The following is a 22,405-nucleotide window of genomic DNA, read 5'->3' on the forward strand; positions in this document are numbered from 1 at the left end:
TTACCCAGGGTAGGACCGAGCTGGCGGATATTCTCGAACTTGTTTCTTCATATTGGAGCAGCCTGTGGTTATTTACTTTCTTGTGGGAATGGGCCCCCTACCCAGAGTGGCGCGCGTGGCTTCGGCTCATGTATTTGTACGGGAATTGGTTGCATTGTATACAATCCAATGTACATAGCCCGTGCTGGGTTTGCTGTCGTCGTACCTGGGTTAGGATTTGCATGGGGTTTGATGGTGGTTGTTTTTATTCCCTTGTTGTGCTGGTGTTTGTTGTTGAGCTGCGAGATAAACAAAATGAGATTTTCAAGACCACGAAGACTTGTGCAATTGCCATAGAGTTGGCCGAATCTGGTCGCTCGTGACTGGCTTTCACCTTTGCAAGCTTGAAGCAAAGTTCAGGTAGAGCTGAGCTCCTTTTCCAGGCAGTAAATTATGCCCTAGTTTTACGGAAGCTGCAAACCTGCGTCTTCACATCAACACATCCCCCCTGTTCCGCCAACCAGCAAAGCACCCCACGGGGTACAGACTACGCACAAAGTGAGTACTGTACATACCTCTAGTTCCCGTTTTGGCTACTTTAACGGATGTAGTAATGGTAATAAAAATAAAATAGAAAAATAACGCTCAAAAACAAGACATAACGGCGCTAGCTCGTCTATTCGCAAAGTACAGAGTCATTTTGAACCTTTATGGGATATTATTCTGGCAGTCAACTTCGTCCCATATCCTCGCCGGCCCCACGAGCCATGCAAGCAGCGTGTCGACATCGGGCACGCGGACGCTGACGGGCGGCGCGGTGCCGTGGGGGGAGAAGACTTGGCGGTCGGGAAATTCGCCCAGCGTCCTCACGTCCTCGGAACACTGGCACTCTTGGTCGGCAACCAGCACCGAGTTCCACCCGGCGCCGAGCGCGCCCACCACATCCCGCTTGTACTCGTCGCCCACGTAAACCTTGATCCAGTCGCCGGGGATGTGCTGCTGCGTGGCCAGAACGTGCGCGGCAGCAGCCTCGGCAGCCTCGAAGATGCGCCGGTCGGGCTTCTCAAAGCCCACATCGTACGACATGCAGTGGAAGTCGATGTCGTAGGGCCGCCCAGGGACGGCGGCAGCCGGGTACGCAGCCGACGCAGCGCCGGCGCGCAGCGGGCTCACGGCCAGGCCCAGCGACGACAGGATGCCGGGGACTCTGTCGTCCGAGTTGGTGATGACGCCGACGACCACGTCGTCCACGACAGAGCCGTCCAGGGGAAGCCTCAGGGCGGCGCGTTTCAGCAGCCTGAACAGGCGCGGGTCTAGCGCAAAGTCGTAGGCCTCGGCGGTGGCGAAGCGGCGCAGGAGCCGCGGCGCGAGATCTGCCGGCAGCGGTCTCGCCTCGTCGACCACGGGCTGGAATGCGCCGTGGATGACCTGCTGGTGAGGACCGAGGGGGACATGTGTGCATCAGCAACCGGGTTCAGGGGTCTGGGAATGTTGTGGTATTTCTTGATGGATCATGTCATCGCGCATGAGAGAGAGGAGAGGGACGCACGTCGGTCCACCACTTGTGCGCACCCATGCCCGTGGCCTTGCCATAGTTTGGGTAGGTGCGCGCTTGGTGCAGAAAGGCGGCCTTGAAGGCGGCGTGCAGCTCGCCGTCGTCGACGCCGGCGAGCCCGCACTGTCTCGCTACGGCATTGTACTGCGCCGCGATGGGCTGCTTGGGTCTGAAGATTGTCCCGAAGGCGTCGAAACACAGGAGCAGGGTTCGCGGCGGCATTTCTGCCCCTTTCGCCAACGGGGTTCAATTTGCACTGTACTTGTACTTTGTTCAGTGAGTGCTACCGCTATCGCTGCAGAGCCAGGACAAGGTTTCGTGTTCCGTTCTGGTGCGGCATGTCCTAGGTAAGGTGAGGCAAGGTAAGTTAAATGAAAGGCACGGCCTGGGCTGCACAATGAAGCTAAATAGGCCGGCAAGGTTTTGTGTTGAACTTGTCACCGTTTTGCTGTGATGACTGTCGTGTACTGGTGTCAGCCCGGTCAAGACTCCGTGGTAAGAAACAAGCCATTGCCCCGCCAGAGCAAACGCGGGGGATCCCACGTGGCTAGCAACTAACCGGATCTAAGTACAAGAAACAACCGTTTTGCACTCCACAACTTTACAGTGAGAATCCGTCCAACTCTTGAACCACTCGACGGTTGAACCATTCCCGCGCAAACAGCAGCCCCCTTCCCGCTCAGGGATCGAACGACCCAGATGCGACGGCGCAACAAGACGAGGAACCACCATGGATTGCAAGTACAGATGCAGACTAATTAATTATTATCCAACAAATGCTCGATTCTAGACTCAACTCAAAAAGGTATCCGCGTGTAATTGATACCCGCATTTCGATCGACAGCGTGATGACGCGGAGGAAAACGCCCAGATATTAGCTTCTCGGTACTCAGATGTTGGCAGCGTCCTGCATGGCAAACATGTCGTCCATGAGCTGCGCGTTGGCCTGGGCGCTGGCCAGCTCCATCTCGGCGAGGTTCTGTGCGGCGTCGCTGTTGATCTGCTCGACGTCTGCGGCCGCGTCTCCTAGTCCGCCGTCGCCGTAGCCCGGGTCGCCGCCATAACCCGGGTCGCCGCCATAACCCGTCTCGCCGCCGTAGCCCGTCTCGCCGCCGTAGCCCGTCTCGCCGCCATAGTCGGTGGTGGTGGTGTTGTTGTTGCCGTAGTCCTCCCCGCCCGCGCCACTGTCCCCGGTCTGCTGCCACGTCTCGCCGCTGTTCTGCACGTCGCCGTCGTAGCCAAACCCAGCGTCGCCGCCAGCGTCGCCGCCAGTATCGCCGCCGGCATCCTCCTCTTCTTCGCATGCCTCCCAGCCACCGCCTTCCTCGTCCCCTGCACCACCCTCGTCACCACCCTCGTCATCACCACCATCATCGTCACCGCCATCATCACCATCGTCATCCCCCACCGCCGAAGCAAGGAACCTCCCAAACTTGACCATGCCGCTCCGCTGTGGCTTCTTGATCCCCGCGCCGCCGGCGACGAGCTTGGAAGCATGTGACGCCCCCAGCGCGCCGAGCCCGACAGCCGCGAGCCCGCCCGCCACGGCGAACATGCTCGACATGCCTGATGATGTTGTTGCTACTGGTGCTGGTGCTTGTGCTGGTGCTGCTGGCTGTGATCCAGATGTACGCGCGTTTGCGCCGCTGGCTGCCCCGCCTCTGCCTCTGCCTCGTGCTGGCCCCCCGCGACCACGGCCCCGTGCTGCCCCGCCGCGCACTGCTCCGGCTGGCGCCTGCGCTTGGTTGGTGGTTGAGGCTGGGGCTGGGCCGGCTGGAGGCACGCCGCCCAGCACAGGCTGTGACTGTCCCGGTGCGAGGGGGTACGTGGCCTTCTGCTGCTGCTGCGGGTATGGCTGGGGAGGTGGCTGCTGCGAGAAATATGACTGGACAGGTTGCTGCTGCTGCTGCTGCGGCGGCGGCGGCGGGTATGCATATTGCTGAGGCTGCGGCGGTGTCTGGCCTGGCGGGTACTGCGGCGTGAATCCTGGGGTGAAGGCTTGCTGGGCCATGTTCCACGCCCCCTGCAGCTGCGGTTGTGTCTGCTGCTGGACAGGCAGAGGAACCGCGCCGGGGCCCTGCTGCATTTGCGCCGGCTGGGGCTGCCCGCTGTTGTCACGCGCGGCGACTAGCTGCTGTTGCGGTATCCACTGCGGCGCCCACTGCGGCTGAGCGGGCGGCATGGCTCCGGCCGGAGCGACAGTTTGTCCTGGACCGACTTGTTGGGCTGGCCACGCCGGAGGTTGTTGCGGGTTGAACTGGGGAGGGTAGGGCCCTGCTGGTCCCGGAGCATTACCCGCCGGGTTCCACGGCTGTGGTTGCAATTGTTGTTGCAGCTGTTGTGGCGGTTGCAGTTGTTGTTGGGGCTGTTGTTGCTGTTGGGGCTGTTGTTGCTGTTGAGATTGAAATTGCTGCTGTGGCTGTTGCTGTGGTTGCAACTGTTGCTGAAGCTGTTGGTGCGGTTGTAGTTGGTGTTGCTGCTGTTGCTGTTGCGGCTGAAATTGTTGCTGTTGCGGTTGTTGTTGCTGCTGCTGCTGCGGCTGTTGTTGCTGCTGCTGCACAACACCGCTTTCTGGACCTGCGCCTGGTTGCGGAGGAGGGCTAGCGGCGGCGGGCGGCGACATCTGCGCCGCTTGACCTCCATTCCACTGCGCAGGGGATGGTCCCGTCGACCACTGGTTCGCAGCAGCAGGTCCGTCGGGAGGTCCGGATGCGCCCGTCGGGACTGGGGATTGCTGGCCAGGGGCATTCGCCTGGGGAGCAAACTGTTGCACGCCTCCCTGAGGTTGAGGCTGCGGCTGAGCAGGCTGCTGCCCGCCCATTTCTCGGTTCGCGCCATTTGCCGTGGGCGGAGACGCAGCCCCAGGAACCGGAGGAGACTGGGCCTGGGGCTGGGGACCGGCTGGAGGTGTTTGGGCAGGAGGTTGAGCCACAGCGGCGGGCCACGTCTGTGCTTGCTGGACGCCGGGTCCTGGAGTCTGAGCAGCCTGTCTAGGTGGAGGAGTTGCCGTGGACTGTGGATTCCAGTTCTGCGGGGCCTGTCCGGAAACACTAGGCCCGGCAGCTTGGGCGGCGGGTCCAGGGGGAGCTCCCGCAGGCTGAGAACCCCAGCTCCGGCCGGCTTGGGCCCCGTACAAGACTGGACTCGCTTGCTGTTGAGGGGGCTGTCCGCCAACTCTGGGCCCTACCGCTTGAGCAGCGGGCCCGGAAGGAGTGCTAACAGGCTGGGTATTCCAGTTTTGAGGAGTTTGTCCGCCAACCCCAAGCGTCGGAGTCTGTGCAGCAGGCCCAGGAGTACCAGAAAACTGCGGGTTCCAGGCCTGAGGAGGCCGTCCGCCGGTAACCGGTCCCATAGCCTGAGCGGTGAGCACAGAAGGAGTGCCAACAGCCTGGGGATTCCAAGTCTGAGGAGGCTGTCCTCCATACCCGGGTGCGGTACCTTGAGCAGCCGGCCCCGCAGGCTGGGGCCCGGCAAGTTGGGGGTTCAAGTTTTGGGGAGGCTGGCTGCCGTACACGCCTGGCCCCGCTTGCGGCTGGGGAGGCTGCCCACCCGGCGGACCTTGAGCCTGGGCGGGAAACCCAGCAGGCGGAGTGCCCGCGAGCTGGGGATTCCAGTTTTGCGGCGGCTGTCCCATATATGCTGCTGGGTTTCCCTGCTGCTGGGGCGATTGTGCACCGGTAGGCAGAGGGGCGGCGGCTTGGGGATTCCAGTTCTGGGGAGGCTGTCCCTGTCCCTGCGCCTGTCCCTGGAAAGCAGCAGGAGCAGTGCCAACGGCCTGGGGGTTCCAGTTCTGAGGCGGCTGTCCCTGTCCCTGCCCTGGAGCCTGAGGAGCGAACCCAGGAGGACCGGCAGGCTGTTGCTGTGCATTCCAGCTCGGAGGCGGTTGACCCTGCCCTTGCCCTTGCCCCTGAGCCTGGGGATTCGCGTTTTGAACTGCGCCCCAGTGCGGGTTGGACGGTTTGGGCGGCTTCGCAGCGGTGGCCGCCGCCAAGGCCGCCTTCTGCTTCTGCTGGGCGGCGAGCTGCGCGTTGTAGGCGGCCTGGTGTGCCGACGAGGCGGCGCTCTTGATGGCGCCGCCCATTCGGCTCGCCGTCCTCTTGGTCCAGCTCCCGACCGAGTCACGCTTCTCCTTGCCAAAAACAGAAGTAGCATAGCCGCCAATCTTCTGGCCGGCGTTCCCCACAGTCCCCGCGATGGGACCGGGGTTTGACTGGTTGGGCGGCATGGGAATGTTGTAGGGGCTGGCAGCAGCCGCCGCGGCAGCTGGCGGAGTCATGGAAGGTGTGGAAGGGATGGCCGAAGGGGCAGGCGTCGTGCCATCGCCCGGAGGGTTGGCGCCAACCGAGGGCTGGGTCGACGCCCTGTGTGGGTTGGCTGGGAAAGCAGCTGGCGAGTACGAGACTGCCGCCGACGGCTGAGGCGGGGAGGGCGAGATGGAAGCCTGCTGGAGATAGGGCGAGGTAGGCGGTCCTTGGGCGCCTTGGGGACCCGGTGGCGCCCCGGGATACGCACCCGGGAATGTCACCGAGTGGTGTGGGTGGGCGCTGGGAGAGGCATATTGTGCCGGGGGGTAGTAGTGACCTGCCGTGGGCTGCGGAGTGGCTGGGTGCTGGTACGGAGACGACCCTGCCGGGCTGCTGGAATTCGACGGGGGATGTGGAGATGAACTGCTGGACGGCGGGTATGGGTTGCCATACTGCGAGTTGCGGTTTGTCTGCGGCTGCGGGGCGCCCGATGAGGAATACCCAGAGGCCGCTGGCGGGTAGTAACCAGTCGGTTGGCTGTTGTAGGGATTGTACGCTTGCCACTGCTGGGCTGGCGGACCCTGCGAGCTTGGAGGTGCCTGTTGGTGATATGGGGCATATGGGTCCGCATAAGAGTACCGCTGGGGGATGGCCTGGAGCCCTTCGTGGTCAGGGGGGGGAGGCTTCTCAACCACGATCAGACCCTCGCTGTCCGGAGTAGCGGTAGTATTTGAAGACGGCCCGGGCCCGGTGCTGTTGGCAGAAGCAGCCGGCGTCGGCGTTGCGTTGGCCGTCTGGCCGGAACCGTGCTCGGGGGCTACCGAGTTGCCAGGCTCCGCAACAAAGGGCTGCGCCGACGGGACCGGTCCTAGAACTTCATAGGGGTGCCCGGCCGGCCATTGTTGAGAGGCCGGCCGTGACTGTTCCTGCGGTGGTGCTCTCTGAGATGGGGCGCGGCCTGGCATGCCAATGGCCTTTCGCTGGAATTTTGGAGAAGCCGCCGCGTTTTCCAAGCTCATAGCGGCCATGGTGGGTGACAAGTTTCTAGCCTGCTGGGGATTCTGCTGGGCGGGCTGTTCCTGCTGCTGGTTTGGTGCATCTTGTCCTCCCGGCGTTGGGCCGTAATATCCATCGCCCGAAGCAGGCCCGCCGTAAAAAGACATGACGACAGCTTGACGGATCTAGTCGCATCAGACGGTGCCCTCGAGCTCTTTCAGACACGGGCCAAGGGGAGGGCAGACGCAGATGCGGCTCCGGCCTTGCCTAGATTTTCGGTCTCTGGGCGAGCGTCTTTTGAGGGGAAAGCCAAGAAACGAGGGGACGTCCGAGGCCAAGAAAAAGCCAAGCACCAGAAGAGGGTGCGGCTGAGAGGTGCCAATTTATCGTGGCGCGCACTAGGCCCAGTCCAGCTGGGCGACCTTGCCAAGTTGAAACATCCCGGTTGGCCGCCGCATTTTCTGGCAAATCCCACGCCTCCGCGCTGCACGCCTCAAGAAATTCTAGCCCGCCCGTCTGAAAGCGGGCTAGCTTCCGGCCCGCTGCTGTGCAGCGAGCGTCGCACCTCGCACCAGGCGGCTCCTCCGGGGCCAGGGGGTTACCGAGGCCCGCCCGGCGCTGATGCGGATATCGTGTTGGCTTTTTCAGTAAAAAGGTCATACGTACCGTTGAATGGGCTTGATAGAGGGCCGAGTGGGTTTTCTTTTTGCCAGCAACATGAAATGGAATTCCAAGCCAACCGCTCCGTGGCGCATAATTAAGAGGGAAATGTACAAGATAAGTAAGTACACTATTAATCAATTCCGGAGGAACTCTGTTGGATCCCAATCGGTCTCTTGCGCGAGGATTGTCAACGTTTTCCACGGGACCCAATATCCAACTTCGTCAATGACTTCTTCCCCGGCTGTGTCCAGCCTCTCCCGGTCGTTTTCGTCCAAGGCATTAATATCTGGACCGAACCTATTGGATATGTCGACAAGGCAGGCGACATAGCCTCTGAACGCCGCGTCCGCATCTTTGATCTGCTCGAACGCCGCACGTTTGTCCTCAATTGGGCGATTCGACAGCCAGCCGTTCCTCCAGGATTCCACCTCATCATCCCTAGCAGTGATGAACTTGTTGATAAAGTCGAGGTGGTGTTTATACACGTCCGCATTCTCGACTGTAATTAATCATTCATTAGTATTATTCAAGGAAGTTACAGATATTAATCAGTTGCAGCCATTGTCGCCAAGGAGAAAAGGTCGTTTTGCGACTTACCAATCGCAGCTGCCTCCTCAGGCCTCATTCCGCCATAAACGTCCTCGAAAGCGGCCCTGAAGTAGTCCATGATGACAGGGCCGTGGCGCGCCTCGAGCATATTGTCGGCCGTGGCGATTGTGTAGTCAGTGACCAGGTCGCCAGCGCTGTACACGACATTGGCGGCCTTGATGCGCCAATCGAACTTGTTTTCGCCCATTCTTGGTGTTATTTCATTAAGCACTGGGTTTGCGTCGACGCCGGCCTTCTGGTTGATCGCGTACAGCCGGACGTCTAGGAACTTCTGAGCGAAGCCCTTGATGGCGGCGTGGTAGCGTTTCGGGAAGGCCTCGAGCCACGTCTTGTCGACCGAGGAGCGCCTGGAGGAGCGCCTGGAGCGTGTTATAGGCGAATCGAGGTCCATCAAGTCGGAATCCCGGTCTCTGCCCTGGTTGGGCGCCCGGAGACTCTGCTCGGCGCGGGCTTTCATCTCGTCGATGACTTGCTTCTGAGTTCCAATTATTCCGCTGAAATGGCCTACAAGGTCGTGGCCGAGCTGGTGGGTGAAGAGGCGACCTTCATTGGACAGAGGCCAGTCGGTGAAGATCTTGGGATTGTCGCCGAGGGCTTGTTGGAGCGCCGACCAAACGGCGGTGACCGTGTCCTGGGCCCCACATTTCCGCCCATCGTCGGTGAGGTTGTTCTGGAAAATCAGTATCGACTCGCGATTTCCGAAGCTGCTTGCGGCCGTTTGGGGTGGAAGAACAGGTGCGGGCTGGGGTTGCTGTGGGTCTATGAACGGGTTCTGGTCGTCGAAGGATATCGAGGCTCGGCCGCCCATGCCCATGCGCATGGCAATGCGCCTGGCCACGTCTGGGTTCCACGTCCTCCGAGTTCCGCTAGTTCTCGAGGCTGGTCTAATCGGCCGACCATAAGGGTTGTACCTCCTGTGCCAGGCAGAATCCATGACGGCGCAGACGGCGATGGTCTCGTTTCAACTTTCTGGGCTTTGGGTTAGAGTTTGGCCTCGCCTCGAAATCAATCGAATTGACACTTTGACAGTGAGTGAATTGCGCATGCGCCGAGCAATTAATTGGCTTTCCGGTAATTATGCATCTTGCACATCCCGGCCTCTCTTAAGAAGAGCTCGCCGAGGATAAAGAAAGCCATCACTATGGTCTTTGTGCTTCCGGTTGCGGCAGGACGTCCGCCTTTCTTGTCACGTCTGTTGTCGACGGCTGTTGTTGTCGCCTGATGTCTGTGTTGGGTTAGGGTTGGCCAATGATTGCCAAATCCATCAGAACTCACTGCCGCTGCGCTACCCACTACCCCGCACTCCTGGGAGGTTCAACCTTCTGGAAGGCAGCGAGAGAACGTTCTGTTTAACAGCCGAAACAGCCCCCTCCAGTGGAGCTGAGCTCTAGGTCTGCAATCCGATCGCTCCCATGGCAGTCGCTATGCGCAACACCGCCCTTACATCTCGGACTGGCGTGTGAACCCAATCCCCAGGCCCTTTGGGTGACCGGATCACGGACCATAGTGTAAAGGTCAGCCAGAACCATGGCCGCAGCCTCGGCGTCCTCCACTGGCGCCGCGCCCTTCGAGATCCTCATCTTCAGCCGGACGGCCGCCTACCGCCACGCGTCCATCCCCGCAGGGATCCGCGCCCTGCAGCAGCTGGCCGCACGCTCCGGCTCGTTCGCGGCTGTCGCTGGCGAAGACGCGTCCGTGTTCACGCGCGCGGGGGGCCTCGCGGCGTACCGCGTCATCGTGCTGCTGCAGTGCTCGGGCGCGTTCCTGGACGGCGCGGCGCTGGGCGCGCTAAAGGCGTTCGTGCGGTCCGGGCGCGGCGTCGTCGGCATCCACAGCGCCAGCTTCGCCTTCACGCTGCCGTCCGACGACCCGTGGTACGGTCGGCTCGTCGGCGGCGTGTTCGCCAACCACCCCGCGCCGCAGCTCGCGCGCCTGACGGTCCCTGACCCGGCGCACCCCATTATCGCGGTGTCGCTGGGAAAGGGCGGCGGCATGCGGCGACGGCGGCGGCGGCGGCGGCAGCAGCAGCAGCAGCAGTCGGTGGTGTCAGGTGGTGATGCGGGTAAAGGTACGGACGCGGCAACTAATGTGGATGCTAATGCGCGAGTGGAGCTGTCGTCCGAGTCGGTGCCGGAGTGGGAATGGGAGTGGCTGGACGAGTGGTACAACTTCAAGACGCACCCACGCCTCGCTGCGGGCGGTGGCCTGCACGTGCTGCTTGCCGTGGACGAGCAGTCGTATTCTGGCGGAACGCACGGCCAAGACCACCCTGTTGCGTGGTGTCAGGAATTCGATGGTGGTCGCTCGTTCTACACGTCGCTCGGTCACTTTGACGAAGCCTACGAGGACGAAGCATTCATGAGCCAGCTGCTAGGCGGGATCCTGTGGACTGCCAGGGTCAGCTGAATGGGGAAAACATGTTAACCTACCAAAGTCTCGGTCTTGGTGGAGCAGGTATTCTCGATTATCATGGGTCGACATTTGTGCCAAGGAGGTAAAGTGTGTATACACATTGGTGGAATCTGACTCGGATCTTCCCGAGTATATAAAGCTATGTGCAAGAAGAGTAGACAAAGGGAAACACTCCAGATCATGCCATTTTCCTCAACTCTTTCTCAACATGAGCACACTGTCGAGAGACTTTTCGTTGCGGCCTAGGAGAGACTGCGGCCTCGGAGAGTCTCTTAAAAGGCCGGGTTGGCGTTCGTGAGCAGCTGCACAAAGTAGGCCTGGAACCACTGTCCAGCCTCAGGGGCGGGCTGGAGAGCATCGGCCAAGCCGCAGTGATAGTCGTAGCGAGTGGCCGACGTGTTGCTCGTGCCGTCGCACTCGCCGCCGGGCTTTACCCAGACAAAAGCATCCTCAATCTCGAGGCCAGTGTTGGCCGACGGCCGGGCTCCAAAGCCGGTTCCAATGGCATTGCACCAGTGGCCCCACTCGGTCTGCCCAGTGGGCTGCTTGCCCGAGCGGCCAGTGTCGGTGATGAAGTGCGCCGGGAAGCCAGCTGCGTTGAGGAGCGGGCTGAAGGACTGCACAAAGTGGAGCTCGTCATAGACAGGATTGGGAGTGGTGTACGCAGGCGGGGAGCTCGCGTTCCACGCGTTGTAGTTGGCAACATTGGTGGCGAGGCCGCGGACTGCCGCAGGGCTGCCAGCTGCCTTGTAAACACTGGAGAAGAGATCGGCAGCCGGCTGGATGTTCGCGGGCCAGCCGAGCCAGCCAGCATGTCCAGCATCGAGATACATGGCCACGTTGGGGAGGTTCAGCTTGGTGAGTGCGTAATTGGTGCACTCCTTGTAGGCAGCCGCGGCACCCGAGCACTTGGCCACGTTCATGTTGGTGACAAGGTTGGCAAGCGAGTCGGGCTCGACGACGAGGATGATGCGGATGTCCGAGTAGGCAATGATCTTGGCCCGGATGGCATCGATGTAGGCCTTGTAGTTGGCAACGCCACCGTTGGCGATGGAGTACTCGCCGTTGGATGCGGCGGCGGCGCAATCACGGTCAGGAAGGTCGTACACGACAAAGAGACCGGCGTTCGGCGGGTTGGCGCCAGCCTTGTTCGCTTTCCGGATATCAGCCAGAGTGTTGGCCATCAAGGTGTCCACCGTCTCAGCCTTATCCAGCCACTGGAAGCTGGGGACCTTGGCCACTGCGGCAGCCTTGGTAGCCATGGCGCCCGTGAGACTAGGAATGGCCAGAGACGAGACCTCGGATGCGTAGTAGCTGTTTGCCCACAAGTTTACGCCGAGGAAGGGGTTCCCCGAGTAGGTGGCCGTGGCCGTGGCCGAACCGACGGGCGTGCTAGTCGTGGACACGCCTCCTGGTGACGAGGTTGTCTTCACGCTGCTAGTTGTAGAAGATGATGAGACAGGCTTAGTGCTGCTGGTCGAGGACGAAGTTGAGACGGGCTTAGTGCTGCTGGTGCTGCTAGTAGTGACAGCCGGTGTAGTTACCTGACTGTTCGGGAGACACTGCGAGTACCTATATCAAGATGTAAGTTTCTTGTTTCCCTTCGCCAGCCCTCTGAGAAGTCATTGGATCTGCGAGATGACTGCAGGGATAACACACCACTGATTTTGGGCAACGCAGGTGCTTCCTGAGGCACAGCAAGTGGCTCCGTTAAAGCCATTACCGCCGCATTGGGTCCTGATAGGCTTGTGTCAGTTATCCATGGATGTATAAGCACGCGTGAAGGCCGTCATATCCATACCAGACACCTCCACAGCTCTGGCGTTCTTCAACGGCAGGAGCAGCGAGCGAAGTAGCTGCCAGGGCAACTACGAGGAGGATTCTTTTAGCAGCCATTGTGAGTATCAGGCAAGATTCAAAGGCTTGCATGTGCTTGATGGATGGCAGAGGACTGAGCTGGAGAATGTCTGGAAACAAGAGGGAGATGATCGTCTTTATTTATCTAAAAACACTAGGAGAGACTGTCGGATCAACGGGAACGCGGCCCTGGATGATCCAAGGCTGGTAGATGACGCCACTTGCAGGACAATGCGCTCCGGCCTTGCCTGAACGACATATCCGGTTCGTAGGCCGAACGGTCGCTACGGCCAGCGCTGCCAGGGATGGGTGGAGGCGAGTTGCCGAGCGTCCTTCTAACCGCCCCCAGGAAGATCGTCCCGAGAAGGCAAGGGGGCAGCGACCAAGAAGACGCCGGCACGGGCCCAAATGGAGCCGAAGCGCTGGATGGAGTCTACGGAACACAAGAAGACGGGAAGCCCTTCCGCACACAGCCCGCATGTGCTTGCGTTCAGAGTGGAATTCCACTGCTAGCAACGAACCAGTGGAACGTTGATGAGGCCAAGGCGAGGCGCCGAGGAAAGGGCAGAGCCGCCCCCAGCAGAGCTGTTTATGGGAAACATGGCGACTCTCCGCCAACCAGGTCGGCCAGAAGCACGGGTTGAGTGGAACCAGGTTCTGGCAGACATCCTTCATTGACCTTGCATCAGGCTCAATCTCGGAGCCCACGTTCCTTGACACCCCTGAATGGGAAGAGCTCGGTTGTTACTGCGGGGCAAACGGCCGGGACAGGGGGCATGTTTGGTGCGGGGCGCCGAGACTTGGGCGGAAGAGATGGGCGACGATTCCGGCATCGTTGCATTGCGGACTCTCACTGCAACCCCGTGACAAACACTGGCTTGGGAACGTCGAAAACGCGTCGGGATACTTGTTTCTTCCAACAGTTCCTCCCAAAGATGCAGTGTGCCGGTGCTGTCAGAGAGAATGGCGAGGACTAGCAAGTTGCCCTCAACCTCGGTCTCGAGTCGAGTCAATGACCGACTTCAGCCGACCGTCGAGGACCGTGTCGACTCCTGCCTTCACAGCCGCTGCAAACCCGCCATCATGGAACAAGACGCCCAACTCTTGGCTCGTGTACCAGCTTGCACGATCCATGTTGCCCGACCCTAGAACAGTGTATTCGTCGTCGACGATTGTCAGCTTCAAATGGGTATGCACCGGCTCCTCCTCTTCGGACTGAGACGCCATCAAAGGCCGCCCCTCATGGCCGGTTGATTTCGAGGTCGGCCGCGCCTGGAAGTATGAGATTCGCAGGCGCCCGATGCGAGGCCGACCGGCTTCAAGATCTTGCAGTGAGCTTGCACTAGCGTCCCTGAGGTGTCCCCTGCGGGCACTACGCCCCAGTTGATGGCCGCCAGACTCCCCCTTGAGCTGCCGAAATCGGCTGATAAACAGACGAATACAGCGTGATGTAGTGGTGCCTGCGGTGAGAAGCTGTTCGAGAAGCATCATGTTGCAGCTTGTAACAATGGCCACATCGACGCCCCTCTTCAGCGCCTCCAGCAGAGCGGCAACGACAGGTTCACATGTCAGATTGGGAGTCTGAACATAAATTGACCGCTCTGCACGGTCAAAGAGCTCCAGAATTGCAACGTTGAGCGGGGTGGCGGGCACTTCAGGAGATGCCTGCCAAGGCAGAGGGCGGAAGCGCGGGTTTCTGTGATGTGTCGAGGGTAGAACAAGCGTGGGAAGAGCCGCTGCCTTGGGCGGAATGGTAACGCGATAATGGGCAGCGCTGGATATAGCAAGAAGACCTGTCTCCCGGGCGTCGAGCCGTTGGGAGCTCGACGGCTGGCCCTCTAGAGGTGTCCGGAAGTCAAGATCTTTCTCCCAGGTGCGCGCGTAGAAAGATAGCAGACCGAGCACGGCGCCCCCAGTGACCTGGACGCAGCCTTCGAGCCACGACTCCCAGCTGACATTGCAGCTCGGGATGAAAGCGCGCTCCCTGTCGATAATGACAAACTTGGGATGCATGACGCTGAAAGGGAGGAAAAAGATACTCTTCACGCTTAGCACGATGCCGGCGGCGCTGAGAAGAGCAGGGCCTGGGAGGCCGAGCTGCTTCTGCCACGCCGAGGGCGGATAGATGTAACCATTGCGGGACTGGGGATGCAGAAGTTTCTGCAGGACAGATCGCGACGACAAGCAGATGCGGACTCTCAGGGGTGCAATTGGCGGTGCGCCTCTGGCGGCGGCGTCGCGGATGAGGGCGGACCGGTGGGCGGCGAGCTTGGCCAGGGCATCGTGGAAGGCGGAGAGGGTTTTGGACGGCGCCCAGAAGCAGGTCACAAAGATGACCTCGGACGCTGCCGACGCAATGGCGGGAAGTATTGCGTCTGTGAAGATTGAGGCGCCAGTGCCGAGGACAAAGCTCTCGGGGGTGCTGGCTGACACGAGCAGGTCTCGGTCTGCCGTGTCGCGCACGTCGTAGCACGGAATCTCGCCGCTGTGCAACCGACTGCCCGCGTACGACGCTTGTTCTAATCGCCTGACATAATCGTGGACAAAGCTGGAAGAATAGCTCATGACGCGGGAGAGAAGAAGAAAGAGACCGAGCGAGTGTCGTCGAGTTGGAGGCAATGAAAACTGATGTCCAACAGTTGTTGGGGCTTTTCTGACATACGCAGCTAGTAGGTTCCCGAGCTGCAGAGTCCAGATGCGGCCTGTCAGCCACCAACCAGTGCCTTTTCAGCAGGGGCGTTGTGCACAGCACATAACCCTAACCCTCCCGTCCAACCCCAAATGTCCAAGCATCGAAACAACAACAGCGATTCCACAGGTTAAGAAAAGATGGAGAAAAAGCTGTAAATTTTTATCATTAACCTTGACAAAATGTACATGTCTTGAACGTTTCTGATAAGGGAACTCACAGACGTGCAACCAGGCGGGGACCTGTCTCATGTCGCAACCTAAATAAACTACTCCTTTCCAGGTGCAGATACCGGTAAAATAAACTGCTCCTTTCCGATAGGTGCAGATACCAGTAGACCCTGGCTCACCATAGACCTCCCAAAGTTCCAAAGTTCCCTCCCCCCGCAGAAAAATCAGGTCAAAGAGCCTTTGATACGATCTATCTCGGGGACGCTGAAAATCCCAGCCAAGACGCGACATTCTTGGCGGGCGGTTTTGGCAACCAAGGCCGGGGCTTGATGCCGTGCGCGGGACCAGCGCGTGGCGCGTGGGGGAGCGGCCCAATTACAGCAGGCGAAGCTCATGTCGTCATTCTAGTGGGAATTCGGCCATGCTGTGATAGCTGAACGCTTGGACGCATCTGGCCAAACTTGTTGATTATTTGGCATGCTGTAAGAAAAACGGTCAGCCAGGGCGGGGAAGATGGTGATGGGGCATGTATGCCGCTGCCATCGAGGCACCGACTGCCGGGTTGTGGATGTCCTGTACCGGGCGGTAGGTATTAAAGACTTGGTCAAGTCCCTCGGCGTCTTCCCCTCCAAGCTTCCAACACCAAAGTCTGTCTCTGTATGACTTCCGTGCTCAGTCTCGTACACCTGTCACGAGTCCCGGCTTCTTGACATGCATACGTGCGTGTATGACGCTGCAGTGACAATTTGAAATTCCTCGATTCTCAAATCCAAAGCTTCACAGGCTGTTCCTGATCCGAACCCCCCCGACCCCCCCCCCCCTGCTCCGGCCGGTATCAATAAACACCCTAAAAAGCCGTTGAACTTGGCGAGATCTCTTGGCCCAACATGGCTGCCGCTGCTAAGCCCCCGGCTAAGCCGCTAGCTGGCGCCGCCGACAGCACGCCACCGGGCGGGAAGGATGGCTCGAGCCTCGGCGCGGATGTGGTCGAGAAACAGGACGAGCCCGATCCAGCGTCGGCCTCGGAGCTCGAGGACACGGTCCCCGGCGCCATCAACGAGGGGTCGCTGCTGCGCAAGCTGGACCGGAGACTGCTGCCGGCCGTCGGCATTCTGTATCTGCTGTCCTTCCTCGACCGCAGCAATGTCGGCAACGCCAAGCTCGAGAACCTGACCGTCGACCTGAAGATGACGGGCAACGAGTACCTGACCGGCCTGACGCTGTACTTTATCGGCTACGTCATCTTCGAGGTGCCCTGCAACATCATTCTTAAGCGGACGACGCCCAGGTTCTGGCTCCCGACCCTGACCATCCTCTGGGGCGTTGTGGCCACCCTGCTGGGCGTTGTCGAGAACAAAGCGGGCTTCTTCGCCGCCCGCTTTTTTCTAGGTGTCACCGAGTCTGGCCTTTTCCCCGGTGTCGTGTACTATTTCTCCATGTGGTACAAGCGCCGGGAGAGGCAGTTCCGCGTCTCGCTGTTCTTCAGCGCTGCGGCACTCGCCGGCTCTTTTGGTGGCATTCTAGCTTTTGTGAGTTCTTCGGAACCTCCAGGCATTTCAAGCTGATTTCAGACTAAATTCGCTTACTATAGTTGATGTGTAGGGAATCGGTCACATGAGACACGTTCCCGAATCGTGGGCTAACGGATGGCATTGGATTTTCATCCTTGTAAGTCTTTGAACCCAGAGAGCCTCCGAGCCTTTACTGATACGCTCCCACGTAAACAGGAGGGACTTGCCACCATCTTGGTCGCCATCGCGGCGTACTGGTTTGTTTACAACTATCCAGACACGGCAGAGTTTCTCTCGGAAAAGGAGCGCAGCTACATCCGTGACCGGCTTGCCGCGGACAGCGATGCCACCCACGACGAAAGCTTCACCTGGGACAATGTTCTCGGAGCCTTGAAAGATCCAAAGTGCTGGCTCTACGGGTTGAGCTTCCATACCATGAGCCTGCCGCTGTATACTTACTCGCTGTTCCTGGTATGCATCACCCCGTTGCCGGCGCTGAAGCGAGGAGCAAGAGGCAATGCTAATCAAACACGCACGTCCAAAGCCGACAATCATCGCGGCTCTCGGGTACACGGCCGCGAATGCCCAGCTCCTGACCATTCCGCCCTATGCATTTGCCTTCGTCACGACAATCACGGTGGCGACAGTCTCGGAGCGTCTCCACCAGCGGGCCATCTTCATCATCGGCTCGGCGCTGTTTGCCGCGATCGGGTACATCATCCTGCTCAGCAACACGGATCCGACCCACCGCCCGGGTGTCTCTTACCTCGGCACCTTCTTCGCCGCCGGTGGAATCTACCCGGCGACGGCGCTGTCGTTGTCGTGGCCAGCCATCAACGTCTCGGGCCAGACCAAGCGGGCCGTTGCCAACGCCATGCAGATTAGCATTGGAAATCTCGGCGCCGTGCTCGGCACACAGCTGTACCGCGCGTTCGACGGGCCCCGCTATATTGTTGGCCACAGTTTTGCTTTGGGCTATCTTCTCGGCAATGTGGCAGTCTCGACGCTGCTCTACTTCCTGTTGAAGCGGGAGAACAAGCGGCGGGACACCATCACACCCGAGGTCCAGGAGGTCGGGGACTTGGTTGACTGGGATGGCGACGACGACCCAAGGTGGAGATTCCAATATTGATTGATCAGGGCAGATGAGTTGGAAAGGGGGGCGGGGTCTGACTGTTTTTTTCTTGTTGATAATGTTGCCTATCTTGGCATGGCATTGGCATCATCTTTGTGAAGACCTGAGTGAGACTGAGATGGCTCCCTCTGCCGTTGGTGACGCAGCGCCTCTCCTTCAATTGTCCGCAGACTGCGGCGGGGTGTATAAAAATGAATCGAAACAACTCCGATCTAATGCTACCACGACTGGATTTGAGCTCGCTCTTATGCCGATCCTATCGTCCTTTGTGTGATTGCCGTGTTTGCCGTGTTTGGTGGGCTCAACGGCCCGCTTCCAGGTTGCCCAGCTCCCCCGCGCCGCCCAACCAGGGCTGCAAACAACAGGCTTTTTCCATCTTACGCCGCCTGGCGCAGCGATTGCGCTGCCTGCGGAAGGTAATGAAGCCTCACGTGAGCACAGGCCGGCGACAAGCTCCAGTCGAGGTGCAAGATGAAACCGGCCGCGGAGGAATGGCCTCGGGGCGCAAGGGGCGGGAGGCGTGCAGTGCCGCGATCGCGGGCACGGCCGCTGACCGACGGCGATAGCCAAGCCTGGGGTGGCCAGGGCTCAGCAATGCCTGGCCCGCTGACAGTTGCCCCCGAAGGTATTCTCCGGCCCACGCATAACAATGGAAGCTATTGAACTTCAGTTTGGCATCCCGGTTCGCTAGAGGTAGAAGTTTGTATGACCCACATCTATGGGTTCTTGATTTAGAAGACACCGTCCCAATTCTCGGCAGGAAAGATCGTCAGATAAACTGGGCCTTGGGCCACGTTGGTATTTGAGAAATTGAGGGTAAGGGGAGTGGAGTGGGTTCTTGAAGCTTCCATCCAGCCTGTCAACTTAGAGTAGAACTTTAGAACTCGCAACGAAGCTTGGAGCCGTTCCAAGGGGCGCACCTGCACTTGAAAGGGCCTGGATGCTCGCAGATAGTTGTTCACGCACGCCAATCTTGCTTGCATGGACTGTGACCGAAGATTAATAGCCCGGGTTCGGCAAGTCGTATTCAGTATCGACTTGAATTGCGCTATCTTACGTAATTGAACAGAGCAGAGCGCATTTTGTGCTGCTCGCCCTGAACTTGGAAGGCACAACCGTCGCTGGTCGACACAACGGTAGTCAACGGCCAACGGCTGACCCTCTGCCACCTGTGCCGTCGCCCGCCTTACCACAAGGTCAAACCGGGACTCACCCAACGAGCTCGGTTGGCAGGCTCATTCGTAAAGACTACTCGCTTCGTGGCGAGTGGAGTTTACGGCGTCTCTTCCGTCGGGGTGCAAAATTGACAGAACTTCCACCCAGACCCAAAGTCCGCCCCAACGATCGCAACCGCCACAGAGCAATGCTACTCTCGCCACATCAACAAACGAACGGAAAGTGACAATCCATAATCCCTAGAGGTCGACCCCGAGTCGAGGGATACCTAGGTAACTACAAACTGCATGCGCGCGCGTTATCATGCCAATGTTCTGGCCTGAATGTGAACGTCTTTGTGGAATGAACGTCAACTTGACTTCGCAGGATGAACCCGTTGCACTGGAAGCTGCCCGGATTGAAGCCCGCAGCGCCACAGGTGCGCTGGAGCCGAAACACTGGTGCCAAGACGCCGCACTTCCATCTTCACACAGGGGAGCTCCACTATGGTGACTGTGCAGATGGAAATACAGTAGTGGCCGCCGGGCCTGGGGAACCAACACAACTGCCCGCGCTGACGGCCCCACCGGGATCGTTTCAGCGCGGCCTAACACTCCGGCCTCACAGCAACCGCGCCCCCTGGCACCTCGTTCCCGATGTTTTCTCCGCGACGAACGGGCAAGGGCGGCCCAAGGGGTCAGTCACAAGGGGCCTGCCTTTAACGGGCGTGCTTGATCTTTTTCTCTCCGTCATTTCTTTGCATTCTTCCGTTCCTTTGTTGGAATCGGCTGCTTCGTTGTCTCTTCTTTTCTTCCCATTTTCCTCTTTTCGCGACTCCTTCAGTGTTGCTCTGCGCGGCTGCTCCTTTTCCTATTTTCTCCTTAAGTCTTCAGCTGTTCCGGGTTGCACATTGTCGACCGCTCCCTCCCTAAGTATTTATTGGATGCGCTCAAGTAGGAATTGGCCATCTTGTTCTCTCCTTGATCATCGGCGCGGCACTGGGAAAAGCCTTTCCCTGTTTGCCAAATTCGATATTCTCTTTTTAGGTTGTCTTGGACGTACGCGTCCGAACTCTTAAGTTCGAACTCCTTCCTACCTTCTTAGTTGTGATCTCGAAGCAGGGACCATGGCTGCACCTCCACCCACTCCCACCGTCAGGGAGCCGGTCTCGGCCACTCCCCCAAGCGACCCTTCACAAGCCGGCGGCCCTTCCAATGTCGGCGGCCTGGCACCAGGCGGTCGGTCCCCAGCACCGGGTGGCCTTTCCCCGGGCGCCCGATCCCCAGGCGGCCTGTTCCCGCCCAGCCCTCGGTCACCTGGCGGCCCTCGGTCGCCCACCGCCAGTCAGCACAACGACCACGAAAACAACCTCAAACGTACAGAAAGCGAAGCCTTGAAGGACAGATTAAAGGAACTGGCTGCGGCGGCGTCGCCTCGTCCCCCTGCACCGAATCCTTTTACGAGAAAGAACTCTATATCGGGATTTGACGCCTACTTTGTATGTCGCCTTGCCGGGTGACCCTTTGCTCTGTGTTACTTCCGGCCACGAGTCAAACGACAAGGCATCTGTTCTGCAGTGGGCTAACTTAGTGCGTGACTAGGCTGGCCCTCGAGATATCCAAAAGCACTCGAAATGGCCCCTCGTTTTGCAGATGCACGGCAGCATTCTGCCAAAGCTGATCCTGCCTCTCATTGGCATTGCTGGCTGGTCGACGTTGTTCACAGCGATCCACATGAAAGTAACTCCAAGTAAGTCGCAATGCCCCATCAACCCAACCTGACTGCCCGGTGGCATTTTGCTGACACTGGCCCGGGAAATAGTCGGCATCAGCAGTCTCTTACTCACTGTCCTCGGTTTCGTGGTCGGTTTAAGCTTGTCATTCCGCAGTTCCACAGCGTACGAACGTTACGCCGAAGGTCGCCGGTACTGGGCGCAGCTAATCCTCACAACGCAAAACTTGGGCCGCATATACTGGGTTCACGCTAAGGAGCGTGAAGGTGAGCTTGGGAAGAAGGACGTCATGGCCAAACTGTAAGTCAACCTCGTCCCATCCATACCCAGCTCCAGCTCCTTTCGCCTTAACATCCATATCCAAATAACATCCATATCCAAACCCATTTCGATGCCCATATCTACTTCGGCATCTACTTCCACATATGTCCACGCTCATTCCCGCCCCCACCCTGTTACATCTCCTTGGCCGTTTCATGTGTCCCCATTGCTGGAGCGAGGCTGACCTCTCAATAGCACCGCACTCAACCTCCTTGTTGCCTTCTCGGTTGCTCTCAAGCACAGGCTTCGCTTTGAACCGTACACGTGCTATGATGATATAAAGAATCTCGTCGGCCATCTGGACACGTTCGCCCAGTCTGCGACGGCGGCTGAGCCTGACCAGGTCCATCATGCAACTGAGCCAGTTGGATTGCTGCATAGTTTGGGCGAGTATCTCGGCGTCTCATTCTTGAACAGCAACCCTCGCAAGGCCATGAAGCGGGCGAAGAGCCCGATTGGCAACCTGCCCCTTGAGATTCTGTCGTACCTGGGAAGTTTCACGGATGAGCTCGTGCTGAACGGCCAGATGACAGTGGTGATGCACCAGACTTTATCCTACAACAACATTGTCGCCCTGAACGATGTGCTGACTGGAACGGACCGGGTGCTCAACACACCACTCCCCATCGCCTACGCCATCGCGATTGCGCAGATTACATGGGTGTATATTCTCCTCTTGCCCTTCCAGCTGCTGCCTCAGCTCGGCTGGATTACTATTCCGGGCACTGTTGCAGCGGCCTACGTTATCCTGGGCATCTTGTTCATTGGGCGCGAAATTGAGAATCCGTTTGGCCACGACGTAAACGACTTGCCGCTCGAGATCTACTGTGCCCAGATTGCTCAGGAGCTGGACATTATTGCAAGCCGGCCCAAGCGACAGAACTCGGCTTGGATCGAATCAATCGACAACCGCCTCTTGTGGCCCTTGTCCAACTCGGGCTACAAGGTCTGGGCGCTCCGCGAAGAGGAAAAGATCCGCGAAGCGGTCGTCCACAAGGTGGAGCAAACCTTTGTCTCGTATAAGAAGGGAGAGGAAGAAGTGGCGAGCAAGCATCGTAGGAGGAAGAACGCCAAGTTCGAAAAAAGACACCCAAACGACGTCATCTCAAAGGTATAACATTTGCGCCTCTCAGGTCGGCAAAGGGAAAAGACATTTGTATCACGCATTCCAGGGCAGAGGGGGTCATCCCCACGTGAGCCAGTGGGTGTAAACTAAGGAGGAACCCGGATTTCAAAAGGATCATTGGCAAAAATACACGGAACCGGCGCGGAAATATCAAAATGGTGGACATTCTTTTTTTATTCTCCTTTGCTTCTTGTCATGTCATGTTCTTTGCATTATCTGCGTGGACGGTATGCAGGAGCATGGGGGAGCCT

General features: G+C 59.0%; 8 protein-coding genes across 8 annotated transcripts; 3 read left to right on the forward strand and 5 right to left on the reverse strand.

Annotated features, from left to right (window-relative positions):
* Positions 1 to 687: 687 nt before the first annotated feature.
* Positions 688 to 1,756, reverse strand: B0T26DRAFT_638488 (uncharacterized protein; the record flags this gene model as incomplete). The annotated part of the gene is made up of 2 exons (XM_060437041.1): positions 688 to 1,407; positions 1,529 to 1,756. 2 exons carry the CDS (start codon positions 1,754 to 1,756, stop codon positions 688 to 690), a joined length of 948 nt encoding a protein of 315 aa, XP_060301609.1.
* Positions 1,757 to 2,423: 667 nt separating this feature from the next.
* On the reverse strand, positions 2,424 to 6,941 carry B0T26DRAFT_748921 (uncharacterized protein; the record flags this gene model as incomplete). The annotated part of the gene is made up of 1 exon (XM_060445026.1): positions 2,424 to 6,941. One exon carries the CDS (start codon positions 6,939 to 6,941, stop codon positions 2,424 to 2,426), a length of 4,518 nt encoding a protein of 1,505 aa, XP_060301610.1.
* Positions 6,942 to 7,571: 630 nt separating this feature from the next.
* B0T26DRAFT_673235 (uncharacterized protein) lies at positions 7,572 to 8,980 on the reverse strand (the record flags this gene model as incomplete). The annotated part of the gene is made up of 2 exons (XM_060439572.1): positions 7,572 to 7,936; positions 8,035 to 8,980. The coding sequence occupies 2 exons, from the start codon at positions 8,978 to 8,980 to the stop codon at positions 7,572 to 7,574; spliced, it is 1,311 nt and encodes a 436-aa protein (XP_060301611.1).
* A 593-nt stretch (positions 8,981 to 9,573) lies between these two features.
* Positions 9,574 to 10,452, forward strand: B0T26DRAFT_636171 (ThuA-like domain-containing protein; the record flags this gene model as incomplete). Its single annotated transcript, XM_060436799.1, has 2 exons — positions 9,574 to 10,086; positions 10,195 to 10,452. 2 exons carry the CDS (start codon positions 9,574 to 9,576, stop codon positions 10,450 to 10,452), a joined length of 771 nt encoding a protein of 256 aa, XP_060301612.1.
* A 35-nt stretch (positions 10,453 to 10,487) lies between these two features.
* Positions 10,488 to 12,136, reverse strand: B0T26DRAFT_699229 (1, 4-beta cellobiohydrolase). Its single transcript, XM_060441460.1, has one exon. The coding sequence runs from the start codon at positions 11,718 to 11,720 to the stop codon at positions 10,731 to 10,733; it is 990 nt and encodes a 329-aa protein (XP_060301613.1). The 5' UTR covers positions 11,721 to 12,136; the 3' UTR covers positions 10,488 to 10,730.
* A 1,166-nt stretch (positions 12,137 to 13,302) lies between these two features.
* B0T26DRAFT_739008 (uncharacterized protein) lies at positions 13,303 to 14,880 on the reverse strand (the record flags this gene model as incomplete). Its single annotated transcript, XM_060443656.1, has 2 exons — positions 13,303 to 13,651; positions 13,715 to 14,880. 2 exons carry the CDS (start codon positions 14,878 to 14,880, stop codon positions 13,303 to 13,305), a joined length of 1,515 nt encoding a protein of 504 aa, XP_060301614.1.
* A 1,036-nt stretch (positions 14,881 to 15,916) lies between these two features.
* B0T26DRAFT_184805 (major facilitator superfamily domain-containing protein) lies at positions 15,917 to 17,914 on the forward strand. Its single transcript, XM_060433635.1, has 4 exons — positions 15,917 to 16,703; positions 16,777 to 16,842; positions 16,902 to 17,156; positions 17,230 to 17,914. Exons 1-4 carry the CDS (start codon positions 16,062 to 16,064, stop codon positions 17,815 to 17,817), a joined length of 1,551 nt encoding a protein of 516 aa, XP_060301615.1. The 5' UTR covers positions 15,917 to 16,061; the 3' UTR covers positions 17,818 to 17,914.
* A 2,187-nt stretch (positions 17,915 to 20,101) lies between these two features.
* Positions 20,102 to 22,145, forward strand: B0T26DRAFT_637213 (Bestrophin, RFP-TM, chloride channel-domain-containing protein; the record flags this gene model as incomplete). The annotated part of the gene is made up of 4 exons (XM_060436906.1): positions 20,102 to 20,473; positions 20,577 to 20,724; positions 20,797 to 21,007; positions 21,224 to 22,145. 4 exons carry the CDS (start codon positions 20,102 to 20,104, stop codon positions 22,143 to 22,145), a joined length of 1,653 nt encoding a protein of 550 aa, XP_060301616.1.
* Positions 22,146 to 22,405: the final 260 nt, after the last annotated feature.

This window comes from Lasiosphaeria miniovina, assembly GCF_030549165.1.
Source record: "Lasiosphaeria miniovina strain SMH2392-1A chromosome Unknown B0T26scaffold_2, whole genome shotgun sequence".
Classification (NCBI taxonomy): domain Eukaryota; kingdom Fungi; phylum Ascomycota; class Sordariomycetes; order Sordariales; family Lasiosphaeriaceae; genus Lasiosphaeria; species Lasiosphaeria miniovina.

Coding starts and splice junctions, on each gene's coding strand:
- B0T26DRAFT_699229 (XM_060441460.1), bottom strand. CDS start 11,720: ATGGCTACCAAGGCTGCCGCAGTGGCCAAGGTCCCCAGCTTCCAGTGG.
- B0T26DRAFT_184805 (XM_060433635.1), top strand. CDS start 16,062: ATGGCTGCCGCTGCTAAGCCCCCGGCTAAGCCGCTAGCTGGCGCCGCC. Junction 16,704..16,776: donor TTGGTGGCATTCTAGCTTTT/GTGAGTTCTTCG, acceptor GTTGATGTGTAG/GGAATCGGTCACATGAGACA. Junction 16,843..16,901: donor GGCATTGGATTTTCATCCTT/GTAAGTCTTTGA, acceptor CCACGTAAACAG/GAGGGACTTGCCACCATCTT.